At 41.8% G+C, this 16,462-nt stretch overlaps 1 protein-coding gene across 1 annotated transcript in view; it reads left to right on the top strand.

Moving 5' to 3' along the window:
- The window catches only part of LOC107714355 (titin-like), a 137,730-nt gene that overhangs the window by 91,248 nt on the left and 30,020 nt on the right, over window positions 1–16,462 (top strand). The window contains 1 exon segment of the mRNA XM_016520177.1: window positions 34–16,263. Coding sequence (XP_016375663.1) covers window positions 34–16,263 — 16,230 coding nt within the window.

Below are 16,462 nucleotides of genomic sequence, written 5' to 3'. Positions count from 1 at the left end.
GAAGGTCCTAATATATATGTTATCAATTTCCAGATGTACCTGGTCCTCCAGTCAACCCAAGAGTCACTGACACAACAAAAACCACAGCTGAATTGCACTGGGGCAAACCATTTAGTGATGGTGGAATGGAAGTTACAGGATACCTTGTTGAGCACAAAAAGGAGGGAGAAGAAGAATGGGTGAAAGATACAGCTACACCTTTGAGGATCACTGAGTTTGTTGTCCCCAGTTTGCAAGCTGGAGTGAAGTATAATTTTAGAATTAGTGCAATGAATGCAATGGGGGTTAGTGAACCATCACAAACAGAGGATCTTGTTGAAATTGTGGAACGTGAAGAAATCCCTGATTTAGAGCTAGATGTAGAACTCAGAAGAACGTTAGTTGTTAGGGCAGGTGCCTCTATTCGTTTATTTATTCCTATTAAAGGACGCCCAACCCCTATAGTGACTTGGACAAAAGAGGACACATCATTGAAAACTCGCGCAATCATCGACAATACCGAATCATACACCCTGTTGGTCATTCCCGACTGTAATAGACGCGACGCAGGGAAATATGATTTAACATTAGAGAACACTGCTGGAAAGAAGACTGTTTCTGTGGTTGTAAGGGTTTTGGACTCCCCTGGTCCTCCTCTCAATCTGAAACCCAAAGCAATTGACAAAGAGAGCATCACATTGGAATGGGAAATGCCTATTATTGATGGAGGTTCTAAAATTACCAATTACATCATTGAGAAGAGAGAATCTACTCGCAAGGCATATGCTGCTGTGATCACACAATGTGAGACATGCTCCATCAGAGTTTCCGATCTGGCAGAGGGTTTGGAATATTATTTCAGAGTTTCTGCTGAAAATGAGTATGGCATTGGTGAAGCAGTTGAAACCCCAGACCCAATCAGAGTATCTCAAGCACCAACTCCACCAGAAAATGTAACTTTTACTGATGTTACGAAGCACACAGTTAGGCTTGCATGGACTAAACCAAAACATGATGGTGGAAGTAGGGTTACTGGGTATGTAATTGAAGCACAAAAGAAAGGAACAGACCAGTGGGCCCATGTGACAACTGTGAAGTCTTTGGACTTTACTGTAAAAAATCTTAATGAAAATGAAGAGTACATATTCCGTGTAATGGCGGTGAACAGTTCTGGGCGAAGTTGTCCTCGTGTAAGCAAGCCTGTTGTTATCAAAGAACAAAGTTCAGAACCAGAATTTGATCTCCGTGGTGTGTGTCAGAAGACAGTTATTGCCAAGGCTGGTGAAGATATAAAGGTTGAGGTGCCTGTTTCTGGACGTCCTAAGCCTACAGTTTCCTGGCAGAAAGACAATCAAGCCCTCAAATTAACACAAAGGACAATGATTGAAAATACTTCTACCTCAACTATCTTGATCATAAATGAATGTTTAAGGAGTGACAGTGGAATATACTCAATGACAGGAAAGAACATCGTGGGCTCTGTTACAGATAGCATCACAGTAAAAGTACATGATTTGCCTGGACCACCAAAGGGACCAATTAAACTGGACAAAATATCTCGTACTTTCATTGAGTTCTCATGGGAAGCTCCTGAAAATGATGGAGGTGTACCAATCAATAACTATATAGTAGAAATAAGGGAAACTACTAGCCAGACATGGGTAGAATTCTCCTCTTCGATTATTCGTACAACATTTAAAGCAACTCATTTAACAACAGGAATTGAATATCAATTCCGTGTCAAGGCCAAAAACAGATATGGTACAGGGCCTCCATTAATGTCAGAGGCAGTGGTTGCTGCATATCCATTTAAGGTACCTGGGCCACCTGGAACACCCAAAGTTGTCACTTTCACTAAGGATACAATGACAATTGGTTGGAATGAGCCTGTTTCTGATGGTGGAAGTGAGGTCATTGGTTACCATGTTGAAAGGAAAGAGAGGAACAGTATTGTTTGGCACAGAATTAGCAAGGCACTTGTGATCGGAAATCTGTTCAAATCCACAGGACTAGAGGATGGTGTGGCATATGAATTCCGTGTGATTGCTGAAAACATAGCTGGAATTGGAAAACCAAGCAAAGCTTCTGAACCAATGCTCGCTCTTGATCCAGTGGATCCACCTGGTCAACCTGTACCAATCCATGTGTCCAAAAATGCCATTACTATTCAGTGGACGAAGCCAGAGTATGATGGCGGATTCAAGATTACTGGCTATACTGTCGAAAAGAGAGATCTTTCAGCTGGGCGCTGGATGAGAGCTAACTTTACAAATATCATTGAAACCACTTTCACTATAAGTGGTCTAACACAAGACGAATCCTATGAATTCCGTGTACTTGCAAGAAATTCAGCTGGTGCTGTTAGTAACCCATCTGACCCATCAGATCCAATTATTTGCAAAGATGACATTGAAGAACCAAGGATTATGGTTGATGCTAAATTTAAAGATACTGTCCTTGTCAAAGCTAGAGAGGTGTTCAAACTTGAAGCTGATGTTGCAGGCCAGCCATTACCATCTATGGTTTGGACGAAAGATGGAAAAGATGTTGAAAACACATCCAAACTACAGATCAAAATGACAGACCTTACATCAGTCTTGATCAACAAGGATTCTGTCAGAAGTGATGGTGGTAAATTTATTCTGACAGCAACAAATGTTGGTGGCTTTGCTAAGCATGTTTTCAATGTAAAGGTTCTTGATAGACCAGGACCACCTAGGGGACCTCTGACAGTTTCCGATATTACAGCTGAAAAATGTGTGCTAACATGGAATCCACCTGCAGATGATGGCGGTGCAAACATTGAACATTATGTTATTGAAAAACGTGAGTCAAGCAGACTTGCTTGGACAAATGTGGCATCAGAATTGCAGGTTAATCAGTACCAAGTGACAAAGTTGCTCAAAGGAAATGAATACATTTTCAGAGTTATGGCTGTTAACAAGTATGGTGTTGGAGAACCTCTTGAGTCTGAAGCAATAATTGCAGAAAATCCATATGTACGACCAGATCCTCCACAAACACCTGAGATAACTGCGGTCACTAAGGATTCAGTAGTCCTGTGTTGGGGTGCACCTGCTAGTAATGGTGGAAGTGAAATCACCAACTATCGTATTGAGAAAAGAGACCGGATTAGTTTGCGTTGGGTAAAATGCAACAAGAGGAATGTTACTGACTTGCATTTCAAGGTGACCGCTCTTATTCCAGGCCATGAATATGAATTCAGAGTTTTTGCTGAAAATGCAGCAGGAATAAGTGAGCCAAGTCCTTCATCACCATTTGTCAAGGCCACAGATGCTCTTTTCAAACCAGGTCCTCCTGGCAACCCTAGAATCCTGGACACAACAAGTTCTTCCATCACGCTTGCATGGAACAAACCAGTTTATGATGGTGGTTCTGAAATTACTGGCTATATTCTTGAGACCTGTCTCCCTGGAACTGAAGAGGACGAATGGACAATTGTCTCCCCTAAAGATGGTGTAAAGGGGACATCGTTTACAATCACGAATCTTAAAGAAAATCAGGAATACAAAATTAATGTGTCAGCTGTAAACAGCGAGGGTATTGGAGAAGCAGCACCTGTACCAGGTTCACCTAAAGCAGAGGAACGACTCATACCACCAGAGGCTGACCTTGATGCTGAACTTCGTAAGATAGTGAACATCAGAGCATGCAATACACTAAGACTTTTTGTGCCAATTAGAGGTAGACCAACACCAGAGGCCAAATGGTCAAGAGAGAATGATGAACCTTTAGACAGAGCTACCACTGAAACAACGTCATCTTTTACATCACTGGTTATTGCCAATGTGAATAGGTTTGACAGTGGCAAATACAATTTGACTGTAGAAAACAGCTCTGGAACAAAGACTGTCTCTGTAATAGTTAGAGTTCTAGATACACCTGGAGCACCACAAAACTTAAAAATAAGCCAGGTCACTAAAGAATCTGTTTCACTTGTTTGGGATCCTCCACTTAATGACGGTGGCACAAAAATTAAGAATTATATTGTTGAGAAGCGTGAGGCTACAAGAAAAGCATATGCTACAGTAAATGCTAATTGTCACAAAACTACTTGCACAGTTGACCAGCTCCAAGAAGGATGCAACTACTATTTCAGAGTTCTGGCAGAAAATGAATATGGCATTGGTCTCCCTATGGAGACTGGTGAATCTGTTAAAGTGTCTGAGAAGCCACTTCCCCCTTGCAAAATTACACTTCAGGATGTTACAAAGACAAGTGTGACATTATCATGGGAAAAGCCTGAACATGATGGAGGAAGCAGAGTGGTTGCATATGTTGTAGAGATGCAGAGCAAATGGAATGAAAAATGGACACAAGCTGTGATTGTCAAGGTACCCGAAGCAGTTATTACTGGGCTTGCACCTGGTGAAGAGTATATGTTCCGTGTTTCTGCAAGGAATGAAAAGGGAACCAGTGATCCTCGTCAAATTGGTGTGCCTGTGATTGCCAAGGACCTTGTAATTGCTCCATCTGCTAAGATGTTGTTCTCCACATTTAGTGTCCTGGCAGGAGAGGATTTGACAGTTGATATTCCATATAATGCTCGTCCCAAAGCTACTATTTCATGGCTAAAGGAAGCAGTTCCACTTAAACGAACAACCAGAGTTAACTTTTCCTCTACGGGTACACAACTGAATTTAGTAATCAAAGAAGCATGTAGAGATGATGTTGGCCAGTATAGTATTAAACTATCAAATACAGCTGGTGAGACAAAAGTAGACATTAGAATTGTTGTTCTTGACAAACCTGGTCCACCAACAGGCCCTGTTAAAGTTGATGAAGTAACATCTGACAGTGTTAGCATTTCTTGGAAGCCACCAGAGTATAACGGGGGCTGCACCATTAATAATTACATAGTAGAAAAGAGGGACACATCCACAACTAATTGGCAGATTGTAGCAGCAAATCTAGCAAGAACTCAAATTAAGGCAGGAAGACTGAAGGCAGGCTCTGAATATCAATTCAGAATTGCAGCAGAAAATAGATATGGCAAAAGCCCTCTGCTTGTGTCTGAATGTGTTGTTGCACAGTACCCGTACAAACTACCGGGCCCTCCTGGAACACCTTTCTTGCAGTCTTCCACAAAAGATAGTATGGTGATAGTGTGGAATGAACCTGTTATTGATGGTGGAAGCACAGTCTTAGGATATCACCTTGAGCGAAAAGAGAGAAATAGCATTCTTTGGATGAAACTAAACAAAAGCATAATCCAAGACACAACTTTCAAGACAACAGGTCTTGAAGAAGGCATGGAATATGAATTCAGAGTTTATGCTGAAAACATTGTTGGCATTGGGAAGGCTAGTAAGATCTCAGAGGGTTATACTGCTAGAGATCCTTGTGATCCTCCTGGAACACCAGAAGCAGTTAGAATAACAAATAATTATATTGCAATTGCATGGACCAAGCCAGAGTATGATGGTGGAAGCAAAGTCACTGGATATATTGTAGAAAAGAAAGAATTGCCTGCAGGACGCTGGATGAAAGCAAACTTCACCAATGTCATAGAGACTGAGTATACTGCAACAGGTCTTACAGAGGATGAGAAATATGAGTTCCGTGTCATTGCAAGAAATGCTGCAGGAGTTTTCAGTGATCCTTCATATAGTACTGGACCTATCGTGGCAAAAGATGAGATTGAACCACCGCGTATCAGCATAGATCCAGAGTACACTCAAACAATTGTTGTAAATGCAGGGGACAACTTCAAGATTGATGCAGATATTCATGGAAAACCAACACCATCAATCTGTTGGATGAAGGGTGAGCAGGAACTTGGAAACACCATATCTCGTGAAATTAAAAGCACAGATAGCTATACCTGTTTAACTGTTAAGGAAGCCAAACTTGCTGATGGAGGTCAATATACTCTACTGCTGAAAAATCCAGGAGGAGAGAAAACTGTACAGGTCAATATTTGTGTCCTAGATAAGCCTGGACCACCAGAGGGATCCATCTCTATTACAGGTGTAACCAGTGAACACTGCTGCCTTTCTTGGAAACCACCTAAACAAGACGGTGGCAGCAAGATCACTCATTATATTGTTGAAAAGAGAGAGACTAGCAGACTACTTTGGACAGTTGTTGAACCCAAAGTCCAAGCTCTAAACCTTAAAATAATGAAACTCCTAGAAGGAAATGAATATATTTTCAGAGTTTTACCAGTAAACAAATTTGGTGTTGGTGAGCCCCTCCAATCAAGTGCAGTTGTTATCAAGAATCCATTTACACCTCCAGATGCACCAAAAGGAGTGGAAGTCTCTAATGTCAAGAAAAATTCAATGGTCATAACCTGGGAGGCCCCAACAAATGATGGAGGTACTCCTATCACTGGTTATATTATTGAGAAACATGACAAGGAAGGCATTAGATGGACCAGATGCAACATGAAAACAGTTACTAACCTCACATTTAAAGTTACTGGACTCCTGGAGAACCACCGCTACGAATTCAGAGTTTCTGCTGAGAATGCTGCTGGAGTTAGTGAGGCAAGTTCTGCAACTGTATTCTATAAAGCCCTAGATCCTGTATTCAAGCCAGGTCCACCACTTAATCCAAAAGTGTTAGACATGACCAAATCATCTGTTGTACTTGCATGGGGAAAGCCTATTTACGATGGTGGCTGTGAAATCCAGGGATATATTGTTGAGGCATGTGAAGCAAAAGCAGCCATAGAGGAGATAAAGACTCCAGGAGAAGAAGGAAAGGCAGTTGCAGATGAATGGACAATGTGCACTCCACCAGCAGGCGTTAAACTGACACGCTTTAATGTGGAAAATCTGAAAGAAAAGCAGGAATATAAATTCAGGGTTTGTGCAGTTAACAAGGTTGGTGTTGGGGAGAATGCTGATGTTGCAGGGCCCATTCTGCCAGAGGACAAAACTGAGGAACCAGATCTTGATATTGATGCTGAGTTTAGAAAGCTTGTACGTATTAAAGCAGGAGGTTCTCTTAGGATGTTCATCCCTTTCAAAGGAAGACCAACACCACAAATCAAATGGGAAAAAGATGGTGGGCAGATTAAGGAAACAGCACAGACTGAGACCACCAGCAGTCACACTTCTCTTGTGATTGATAAAGTCAACAGGGCAGACAGTGGCAAATATACTGTTACTGCAGAAAACTCTGCTGGTGCAAAATCTGAAACAATTATTGTGAAAGTCCTTGACACACCAAGCGCTCCAATCAACTTCAAAGTTAAAGAAATTACAAAAGAATCTGTTACTCTTACATGGGAGCCTCCAAGTTTAGATGGTGGAGCAAAGATAAAAAATTACATTGTTGAAAAACGTGAGAGCACAAGAAAAACATTCTCTGCCGCTGTCACAAATTGCCACAAACTTTCTTGGAAAGTTGAACCACTTCAAGAAGGCTGCAGTTACTATTTCAGAGTGCTTGCAGAAAATGAACATGGTATAGGGCTACCTGCAGATATCACAGATCCTTTGAAGGTTTCAGAGGTGCCACAATGTCCTGGAAAATTAAGTGTTGTAGATGTTACTAAAACAAGTGTGTCTCTTTCTTGGGAAAAGCCCATTCATGATGGTGGCAGTAGAATTCTTCAATACCTTGTAGAAATGCAGGTCAAGGGTAGTGATAAATGGTCTGGATGTGCCAATGTAAAAACACTGGAAGCTGTAATCAGTAATTTGAACCCTGGAGAAGAGTACACTTTCAAAGTAATTGCTATCAATGAAAAAGGAAAGAGTGACCCAAGAACACTTGCTGTCCCTGTGCAAGCAAAGGACCTTGTCTTTGGGCCTGATGTACGACCTGTGTTTAGCAACTACAGTGTTCTTGTTGGAAAGGACCTTCAAGTTGAAATCCCAGTTTCTGGTCGTCCAAAGCCAAAGGTCACATGGACAAAGGATGGTGCAGCCCTCAAATTCACAACAAGGGTTAATATTTCTAATACAGCACACAGCACTGTTCTTAGCATCAAAGAAGCAGCCAGAGAAGATGGTGGAATGTATGGAATAAACGTGTCCAATGCTGTTGGACAAAAGGATGCAACCATTGAAATCATCACTCTTGATAAACCTGGCCCACCAACTGGCCCTGTGCGATTTGATGAGATAACTGTTTCAAGCATTACGTTGTCATGGGATGCTCCAAAGTATACTGGTGGTTGCCCAATTTCAAATTATATTGTGCAAAAGAGAGATACAACTTCTACAACATGGGAGAATGTTGCAATTTCATTAGCAAGAACAACATTTAAAGTACTACGACTGAAGACCGGTGCTGAATATCAATTCAGAATCATTGCTCAGAACAGGTATGGCAAGAGCTATGCTCTGGACTCTTTGACTGTTGTTGCTCAGTATCCATATAGAGAACCAGGACCACCAGGAACTCCATTTGTATCATGCCTATCAAAGGACCATATGGTTGTTGAGTGGAATGAGCCCGTTTCAGATGGAGGCAGCAGCATTATTGGATATCATCTTGAAAGGAAGGAGAGAAACAGCATTTTTTGGACAAAGATAAATAAGACACTGATTCAAGAAACAAAGTTCAAAACCAGTCCTTTAGAGGAAGGTGTTGAATATGAGTTCAGAGTATATGCTGAAAATATCGTTGGCATTGGCAGATGCAGCAAAATCTCAGAGGGCTTTGTTGCTCGTGATCCATGTGATCCTCCTGGAACCCCAGAAGCTGTCCATGTGACTAAAAATTCAATAAGTATCCAATGGACAAAACCAGAGTATGATGGTGGAAGTGTTATCACTGGTTATACTGTTGAGAAACGTGATCTTCCTGAAGGACGCTGGATGAAAGCAAGTTTCACAAATGTTATTGAAACCAATTTTACTGTCACTGGGCTGACAGAAGGTGCCAAGTACGACTTCAGGGTAATTGCAAAGAATGCAGTTGGCACTATCAGCAAACCATCATACAACAGTGGACCTATTGCTGCATTGGATGAGGTAGAGCCACCAAAGTTCTCAATTGACCCAGAATACACTCAGACTCTAATTGTGAATGCAGGTGATACATTCAAACTTGATGCTGATGTCCATGGTAAGCCACTTCCTGCAATCCAGTGGTTTAAGAATGACAAGGAGCTTGAAAACACAATTAGATGTGACATCAAGAACACTGACAACAGAGCATTGATAATAGTAAAAGATGCAGTCAGACAAGATGGTGGAAACTACACTCTTCAGCTCACTAATGTTGCTGGATCTCAGACCGTTCAATTCCATGTGAAAGTACTTGATAAACCAGGTCCACCAGAAGGGCCTCTTCATGTCACAGGCGTGTCCAGTGATAAATGCACACTGATATGGCGTGCTCCACTAGATGATGGAGGAAACACTATCACTCATTATATTATTGAGAGACGTGAGACAAGTCGACTTGCTTGGACTGTGGTCTGTAATGATTGCAAAACTACAACATACAAAGTGACAAAGCTCCTGGAAGGTAATGAATATATATTCCGTGTCATGGCTGCGAACAGTTATGGTATTGGTGAGCCATTTGAAGCACCATCTGTAATAATGAAAGATCCATTTAGTCACCCCGGATCACCACAAATTATTGAGGTAACAAATATTGCAAAGGACTCTATGACTATTTGCTGGAGTACTCCAGATACTGATGGTGGAAGTGAAATTATTGGATACATTATTGAGAAGAGAGACAGATCTGGAATTAGATGGACAAGATGCAACAGACAAAAAGTAACTGATGTATGCTTCAGAGTGCATGGCCTAATTGAGGATCATGAGTATGAATTCAGAGTGTCAGCTGAAAATGCAGCTGGAATTGGAGAACCAAGCTTGCCAACTTCATACTACAAGGCTTGTGATCCCAAATACAAACCTGGCCCACCCATGCATGCACATGTTGTTGATACCACCAAGACTTCAATTACAGTGGCATGGGGAAAACCCCTTAATGATGGAGGATGTGCAATTCAAGGATATATTGTAGAGATCTGCAAAGCTGAAGAGGAAGAATGGACTATGTGCACTCCCCCTACTGGCTTACGTGTCAACAAATTTGAAATCGCTAAGCTAACAGAACAAAAAGAATATAAAATTCAAATATGTGCCATCAATAAATTAGGTGTTGGAGAACCTGCAGTCATTCCAGGAACTGCCAAGCCTGAGGAAAAGCTGGAGACCCCTGAAATTCACCTCGATTCAGAGCTAAGGAAAGGCATTGTTGTTCGTGCTGGGGGATCAGTAAGAATCAATGTACCATTCAAAGGTAGACCAATACCAGATATCAAATGGACTAAAGATGAAGGTGAACTGTCAGAAAAGACAGTGCTTGAAAAGAGTCTTAACTTCACCCAGCTTTCAATTGACTCCTGTGATAGAAGGGATTCTGGAAAATACACAGTTACTCTACAGAACAGCAGTGGCTCTGTCTCTGAATTTGTGGCTGTTAAAGTGTTAGATACACCTGGAGCACCACTAAACCTTGTAGTTAAGGATATCAAGAAGGACTCTGTTACACTTGTTTGGGAACCACCACTTATTGATGGAGGTGCAAAGATCAAGAATTATATTGTTGACAAGCGTGAATCCACAAGAAAAGCCTATGCAAATATAACAACCAAGTGCAGCAAAACAACTTATAAGGTAGAAAATCTTGCAGAGGGGGCCATGTATTATTTCAGAGTAATGGCTGAAAATGAATATGGCGTTGGTTTGCCGGTTGAAACAAAAACTGCTTCAAAGGCATCTGAAGTACCTCAGCCAGTTGGAAAGGTGATGCTGACAGATGTGACAAAAGTCAGTGCATCTCTGACCTGGGAAAAGCCAGAGCATGACGGAGGTAGTAGGATTGCGGGCTACTTAATTGAAATGCAGCCAAAAGGTACTGACAAATGGGGTGTAACAGCAAATGTAAAAACGTGTGAAGGAACAGTCACTGGACTGAATGGCGGTCAGGAATATTTGTTCCGTGTTTTGGCATACAACGAGAAAGGCAAAAGCGAGCCAAAGCCCCTTGCTGCTCCAGTTATTGCCAATGACCTCACAATTGAACCACACCTAAAGTTGCAGTTCAACACATATAGTGTCAAATCTGGAAAGGATTTCAAACTTGAAATACCTATTTTTGGACGTCCAAAACCAAAGATCACTTGGTCAAAGGATGGACAGTCACTTAAAGTAACATCCAGAGTTACTACTTCTAATACACCAACATCCACAATCCTGCAAATTACTGAAGCCTGTAAAGATGACCTTGGAAAGTATACAGTTACTGCAACAAACAGTGTTTGTGCAGTTAAAGAAGATATCAGTATCATAATCCTGGATAAACCTGGTCAACCCACAGGACCAATAAAAGTGAATGAAGTGAGCAACAATTCTGTTTCCATCTCATGGGAACCTCCGGAGTATACAGGAGGCTGCCAAGTAAAGCATTACATTGTTGAAAAGCGAGACACCACTGAAACTTCTTGGCAAGTTGTTGCTGGATCAGTTGCCAGGACATCTCTCAAAATTACCAAGCTGAAAACAGGTGCTGAGTATCAGTTTAGAGTCGTTGCTGAGAACAGATATGGTAAGGGTGCTCCTTTGGATTCAAAGACCATTGTTGTGCAATATCCTTACAAACCACCTGGGCCACCTGGTACTCCATATGTGAAATCTGCCACCAAGGATCAAATGATAATTGAGTGGAATGAACCAGTCAGTGATGGTGGCAGTTCAGTGATTGGATACCATCTTGAGAGCAAAGAAAGAACAAGTATTATATGGACAAAACTAAACAAAACCCTTATTACTGATACTGTTTTCAAAATATGCAATCTTGAAGAAGGCATTGGATATGAATTTAGGGTATATGCTGAAAACATTGTTGGTATTGGCAGAGCAAGCAAAGTTTCAGAGAGCTTTGTTGCCCGTGACCCATGTGATCCACCCGGAACGCCTGAGGCTGTTGGAATATCAAAGGACCACATTAAGATTCAGTGGACAAAGCCTCAATATGATGGTGGCAGCAAAGTGACTGGATATATTGTTGAGAGAAGAGATTTGCCTGAGGGCAGATGGATGAGGGCAAATTTTACCAATGTAATTGAGAAAGAATTTACAATCACAGGCTTAACAGTAAACAATCAATATGAATTTAGAGTAATTGCAAGAAATGCAGTGGGTGTCTTCAGTGAGCCTTCAGACAGCACTGGACCAATTACTGCTACATATGAAATTGAACCTCCTAGTGTTTCAATGGATCCTAAGTATAAGGATGTAATTGTTGTCAATGCTGGAGCCAACATAGTTTTGGATGCAGATATACATGGTAAACCCACACCTGATATTCAGTGGCTAAAAGAAGGAAAGGAAATGGATAAGACATTGCGTATTGAATTAAGAAGTACACAAAAATATGCTTCTATTACAATAAAAGATTGTACAAGATTGGATGGTGGACACTATGACCTTGTATTAAGCAACAGTGGTGGAACAAAAACAACTCCAATAACAGTAAAAGTTCTTGACAGGCCAGGTCCACCAACCGGACCACTACGAGTGACTGGCGTCATGTCTGACAAATGTCATCTGTCCTGGTCTGAGCCCTCTCAGAATGGTGGAGCTAGTATTTCTCATTACATCCTTGAGAAAAGGGAAACTAGCAGACTATCATGGACTGTTGTTGATTCTAACATTCCTACTGTAAATTATAAAGTGACCAAGCTCTTGCCAGGTGATGAGTATATCTTTAGAGTTATGGCTGTCAACAAATATGGCATTGGTGAACCTCTGGAGTCTGAGGCAATTATTGCACGCAATCCATACAAGCCACCAAGTGCGCCATCAACACCAGAAGCAAGTGAGATAACAAAGGATTCAATAACTCTATCATGGAATGCCCCAGAGAGCAATGGTGGAGCAGAAATTACGGGTTATAACTTAGAGAAGCGTGACAAAGATGGTGTGAGGTGGACAAAATGCAACCGACAGAAGCTGACCAATCTGCATTTCAAAGTAACTGGTCTGTCAGAGGGACATTTCTATGAGTTCCGTGTGTCTGCTGAAAATGAATCTGGTGTGGGAGAATTTAGTGACCTATCTCTATTTTATAGAGCAATAAATGCCACAACTCCCCCAGGTCCACCTCATCATCCTAAAGTGACAGATCACACAAGTTCATCTGTCTCTCTGTCTTGGGGAAAACCTGCTACAGATGGTGGTGCATATATTAAAGGTTATATTGTTGAGATGAAAGATGTTTCTTCAGAGGAATGGATCATATGCACACCTCCAGCTGGTATTCAAGCAACACGCCTCACAGTTGAAAACCTGAAGGAAAATGTTGAATATAATTTCCGTGTCTGTGCAATTAATTCTGAAGGAGTTGGTGAACCTGCTGATGTTCATGGATCTGTGACTGCATCTGAAAAGATTGAAGCACCTGAAATTGAACTTGATGCTGACCTCAGGAAAGTTGTCTCTGTTCGTGCAGGAGGATCCCTTCGTCTTTTCATTACAATTAGAGGTCGACCTGAGCCATCCATCAAATGGGAAAAGGAGGATGGGAATCTAACTGAGCGTGCTCAGATTGAGTCAACCAGTTCATACACCATGCTTGTAATTGACAATGTCAATAGATTTGACAGTGGAAAATATGTCTTGACTCTTGAGAACAAGAGTGGCACAAAATCTGCATTTGTTAATGTCAGGGTGCTTGATACACCAAGTTCTCCACAGAAGTTTGAAGTGAAAGATGTAAAGAAAGATTCAGTGACTCTCTGCTGGTACCCACCACTTACAGATGGTGGGGCTAAAATAACCAATTATGTTGTTGAGAAGCGAGAATCTACAAGGAAAGCTTATACAACTGTCACAAGCAACTGCACACAGATGTCCTTTAAAGTGGATGAACTGCAGGAAGGAGGCATTTTCTACTTCCGTGTATGTGCTGTTAATGAGTATGGCTTTGGTGTGATGGCAGAAACAAAGAATCCTATTAAGGTTGCACAGGTACCTATGCCTCCAGGAAAAGTAACTCTTGTGGATGTCACAAAGAATAGTGTTACACTTACTTGGGTTAAGCCTGTCCACGATGGAGGCAGTAAAATCATCTGCTACAATGTAGAGATGCAACCCAAGAGTAGTGACAAATGGGGTGTAAGCTGCACAGTTAAGGTTCCAGAGGCTACTGTGAGCAACCTCACGCCTGGTGAAACATACTCATTCAGGGTTATAGCATTGAATGAGAAGGGCAAGAGTGAGCCTCAAGAACTTGGTGTACCTGTTGTAGCTAAAGATATTGAGATTGAACCCTCTGTTCACCTGCTGTTCAATACATACAGTGTTAAGGCTGGAGATGATCTTACTGTGGAAGTTCCTGTGAGAGGCAGGCCTAAGCCAGTTGTCTCTTGGAAGAAGGATGGCCTTCCTTTGAGGCAAACAACCTCTCTTTCAATTGTCAACACGATGGTGTCAAGCAAAATCGTCATCAAAGAAGCTGCTATTGAGCATGTTGGTAAATATGAAATCAGCCTTGCTAATACAGCAGGCACCAAGTCCACAGACATTGGTGTTGTTGTTCTTGATAAACCTGGGCCACCAGCTTCAGTGAAGGTTGATGCTGTGACTTCTGACAGTATTACATTGTCATGGGCCCCTCCAGAATATGATGGTGGATGCTCCATCAACAATTACATTGTTGAGAAGAGAGATACTAACACAACAGAGTGGCAGATTGTTTCAACAAATGTTGCCAGAACCTCAGTCAAAGTACCTCGATTGACACAGGGTTCTGAGTACCAGTTCCGCATCTATGCAGTGAATCGCTATGGAAAGGGTAAGCCAATTGACTCTCCAGGAATTACTGCAGAGTACACATTCAAACAGCCTGGGCCACCTTCTACACCCCGTGTAGCTCATGCCACCAAGGTCTTCATGCTTGTCACATGGAATGAGCCAGTTAATGATGGTGGTAGCACAGTTCTTGGCTATCATTTAGAACGCAAGGAGAGAAGCAGTATTCTTTGGACAAAGGTGAACAGGACAATTATCAAGGATACTGAATTCAAAGTAACTGGCATTGAGGAAGGCATGACGTATGAATTCCGTATCTATGCTGAAAATATTGCTGGAATTGGGAAAGCAAGCAAAGCCAGTGAGCCCATAGCTGCACGAGATCCTTGTGATCCTCCTAGTCAGCCTGTAGTAACTAGCATTACCAAATCCTCTGTATCTCTTTTTTGGACCAAGCCTGAGTATGATGGTGGAGCCAAAGTTACTGGCTACATAATTGAACGTAGAGATCTCCCAGAGGGTCGCTGGATAAGATGCAATTTTACTAATGTTATAGAGACTTGTTTTGATGTTACTGGCCTAACATTGGATGAGAAGTATGATTTCCATGTCATCGCAAAGAATGCTGCTGGACTATTCAGTGAGCCATCTGATAACACTGGTCCTATTACAGTTAAAGATAATGTAGATCCACCACGTATTATGATGGATGTCAAGTTCAAGGATGTTGTGGTAGTAAAAGCTGGGGATACCCTGAAGATTAATGCTGACATTGCAGGGCGCCCACTTCCAATTGCATCTTGGTTAAAGGATGGGCGTGAAATTGAACAGAAGGCAAGAATTCAGATAACTGGAACAGATACTAGTACTATGATAGTAGTTAAAGACTGCAAAAGAAGTGATTCTGGACAGTACGCTTTGACTTTACAGAATGTTGCAGGAAGTGTCACGACACCAGTAAACTGTGTTATTCTGGATAAACCAGGACCTTCAGCAGGACCACTATCAGTAACAGGCCTCACAGCAGAGGAATGCACATTGTCATGGGGACCACCACAAGAAATTGGTGGCTCTGAAATAACACATTATGTTGTTCAGAAACGAGAGACCAGTCGATTGGCATGGACACTTGTACATGGAGAGGTGAAAACCACAACATTCAAGGTCACTAAGCTCCTAAAAGGAAATGAGTACATATTCAGAGTATTAGCTGTCAACAAGTTTGGACTTGGTGAAGCCCTTGAAAGTGAAATGGTCAAGGTCACTGAACCATACACTATCCCTGCAGCTCCAACAAATGTTGAAATTACAAGCGTGACCAGTGAGGAAATGAGGCTAACATGGGCAAAGCCTGCATCTGATGGAGGCAGTGAGATCCTTGGATATGTAATTGAAAGGCGAGAGAAATCTGGTCTTCACTGGGTCCGTGTGAACAGGGACATTGTGAAAGACCTAACAGCTGTGATATCAAAAGTAAGAAGAGGATGTGAGTATGAGTTTAGAGTTTATGCTGAAAATGCAGCAGGCTTGAGTCTAGCCAGTGACCCATCTCCTTCAGCAAGGGCAGAGGATGAACTTTTGGTACCATCCCCACCAACTAAACCTAAGATTCTGGATCATACCAAGAATTCAATTACTATTGCCTGGAAAAAGCCATTATCTGATGGCTGTGCACAGATCCTTGGATACAGTGTAGAATATAAGAAATCTGAGAATGAGGAATG

The sequence above is a fragment of the Sinocyclocheilus rhinocerous genome, unplaced genomic scaffold (genome assembly GCF_001515625.1).
Source record: "Sinocyclocheilus rhinocerous isolate Xijiao unplaced genomic scaffold, SAMN03320098_v1.1 scaffold449, whole genome shotgun sequence".
Lineage (NCBI taxonomy): Eukaryota > Metazoa > Chordata > Actinopteri > Cypriniformes > Cyprinidae > Sinocyclocheilus > Sinocyclocheilus rhinocerous.
The sequence above is the reverse complement of the archived record's forward strand: the minus strand, read 5'-3'. Positions and strand labels throughout refer to the sequence as shown.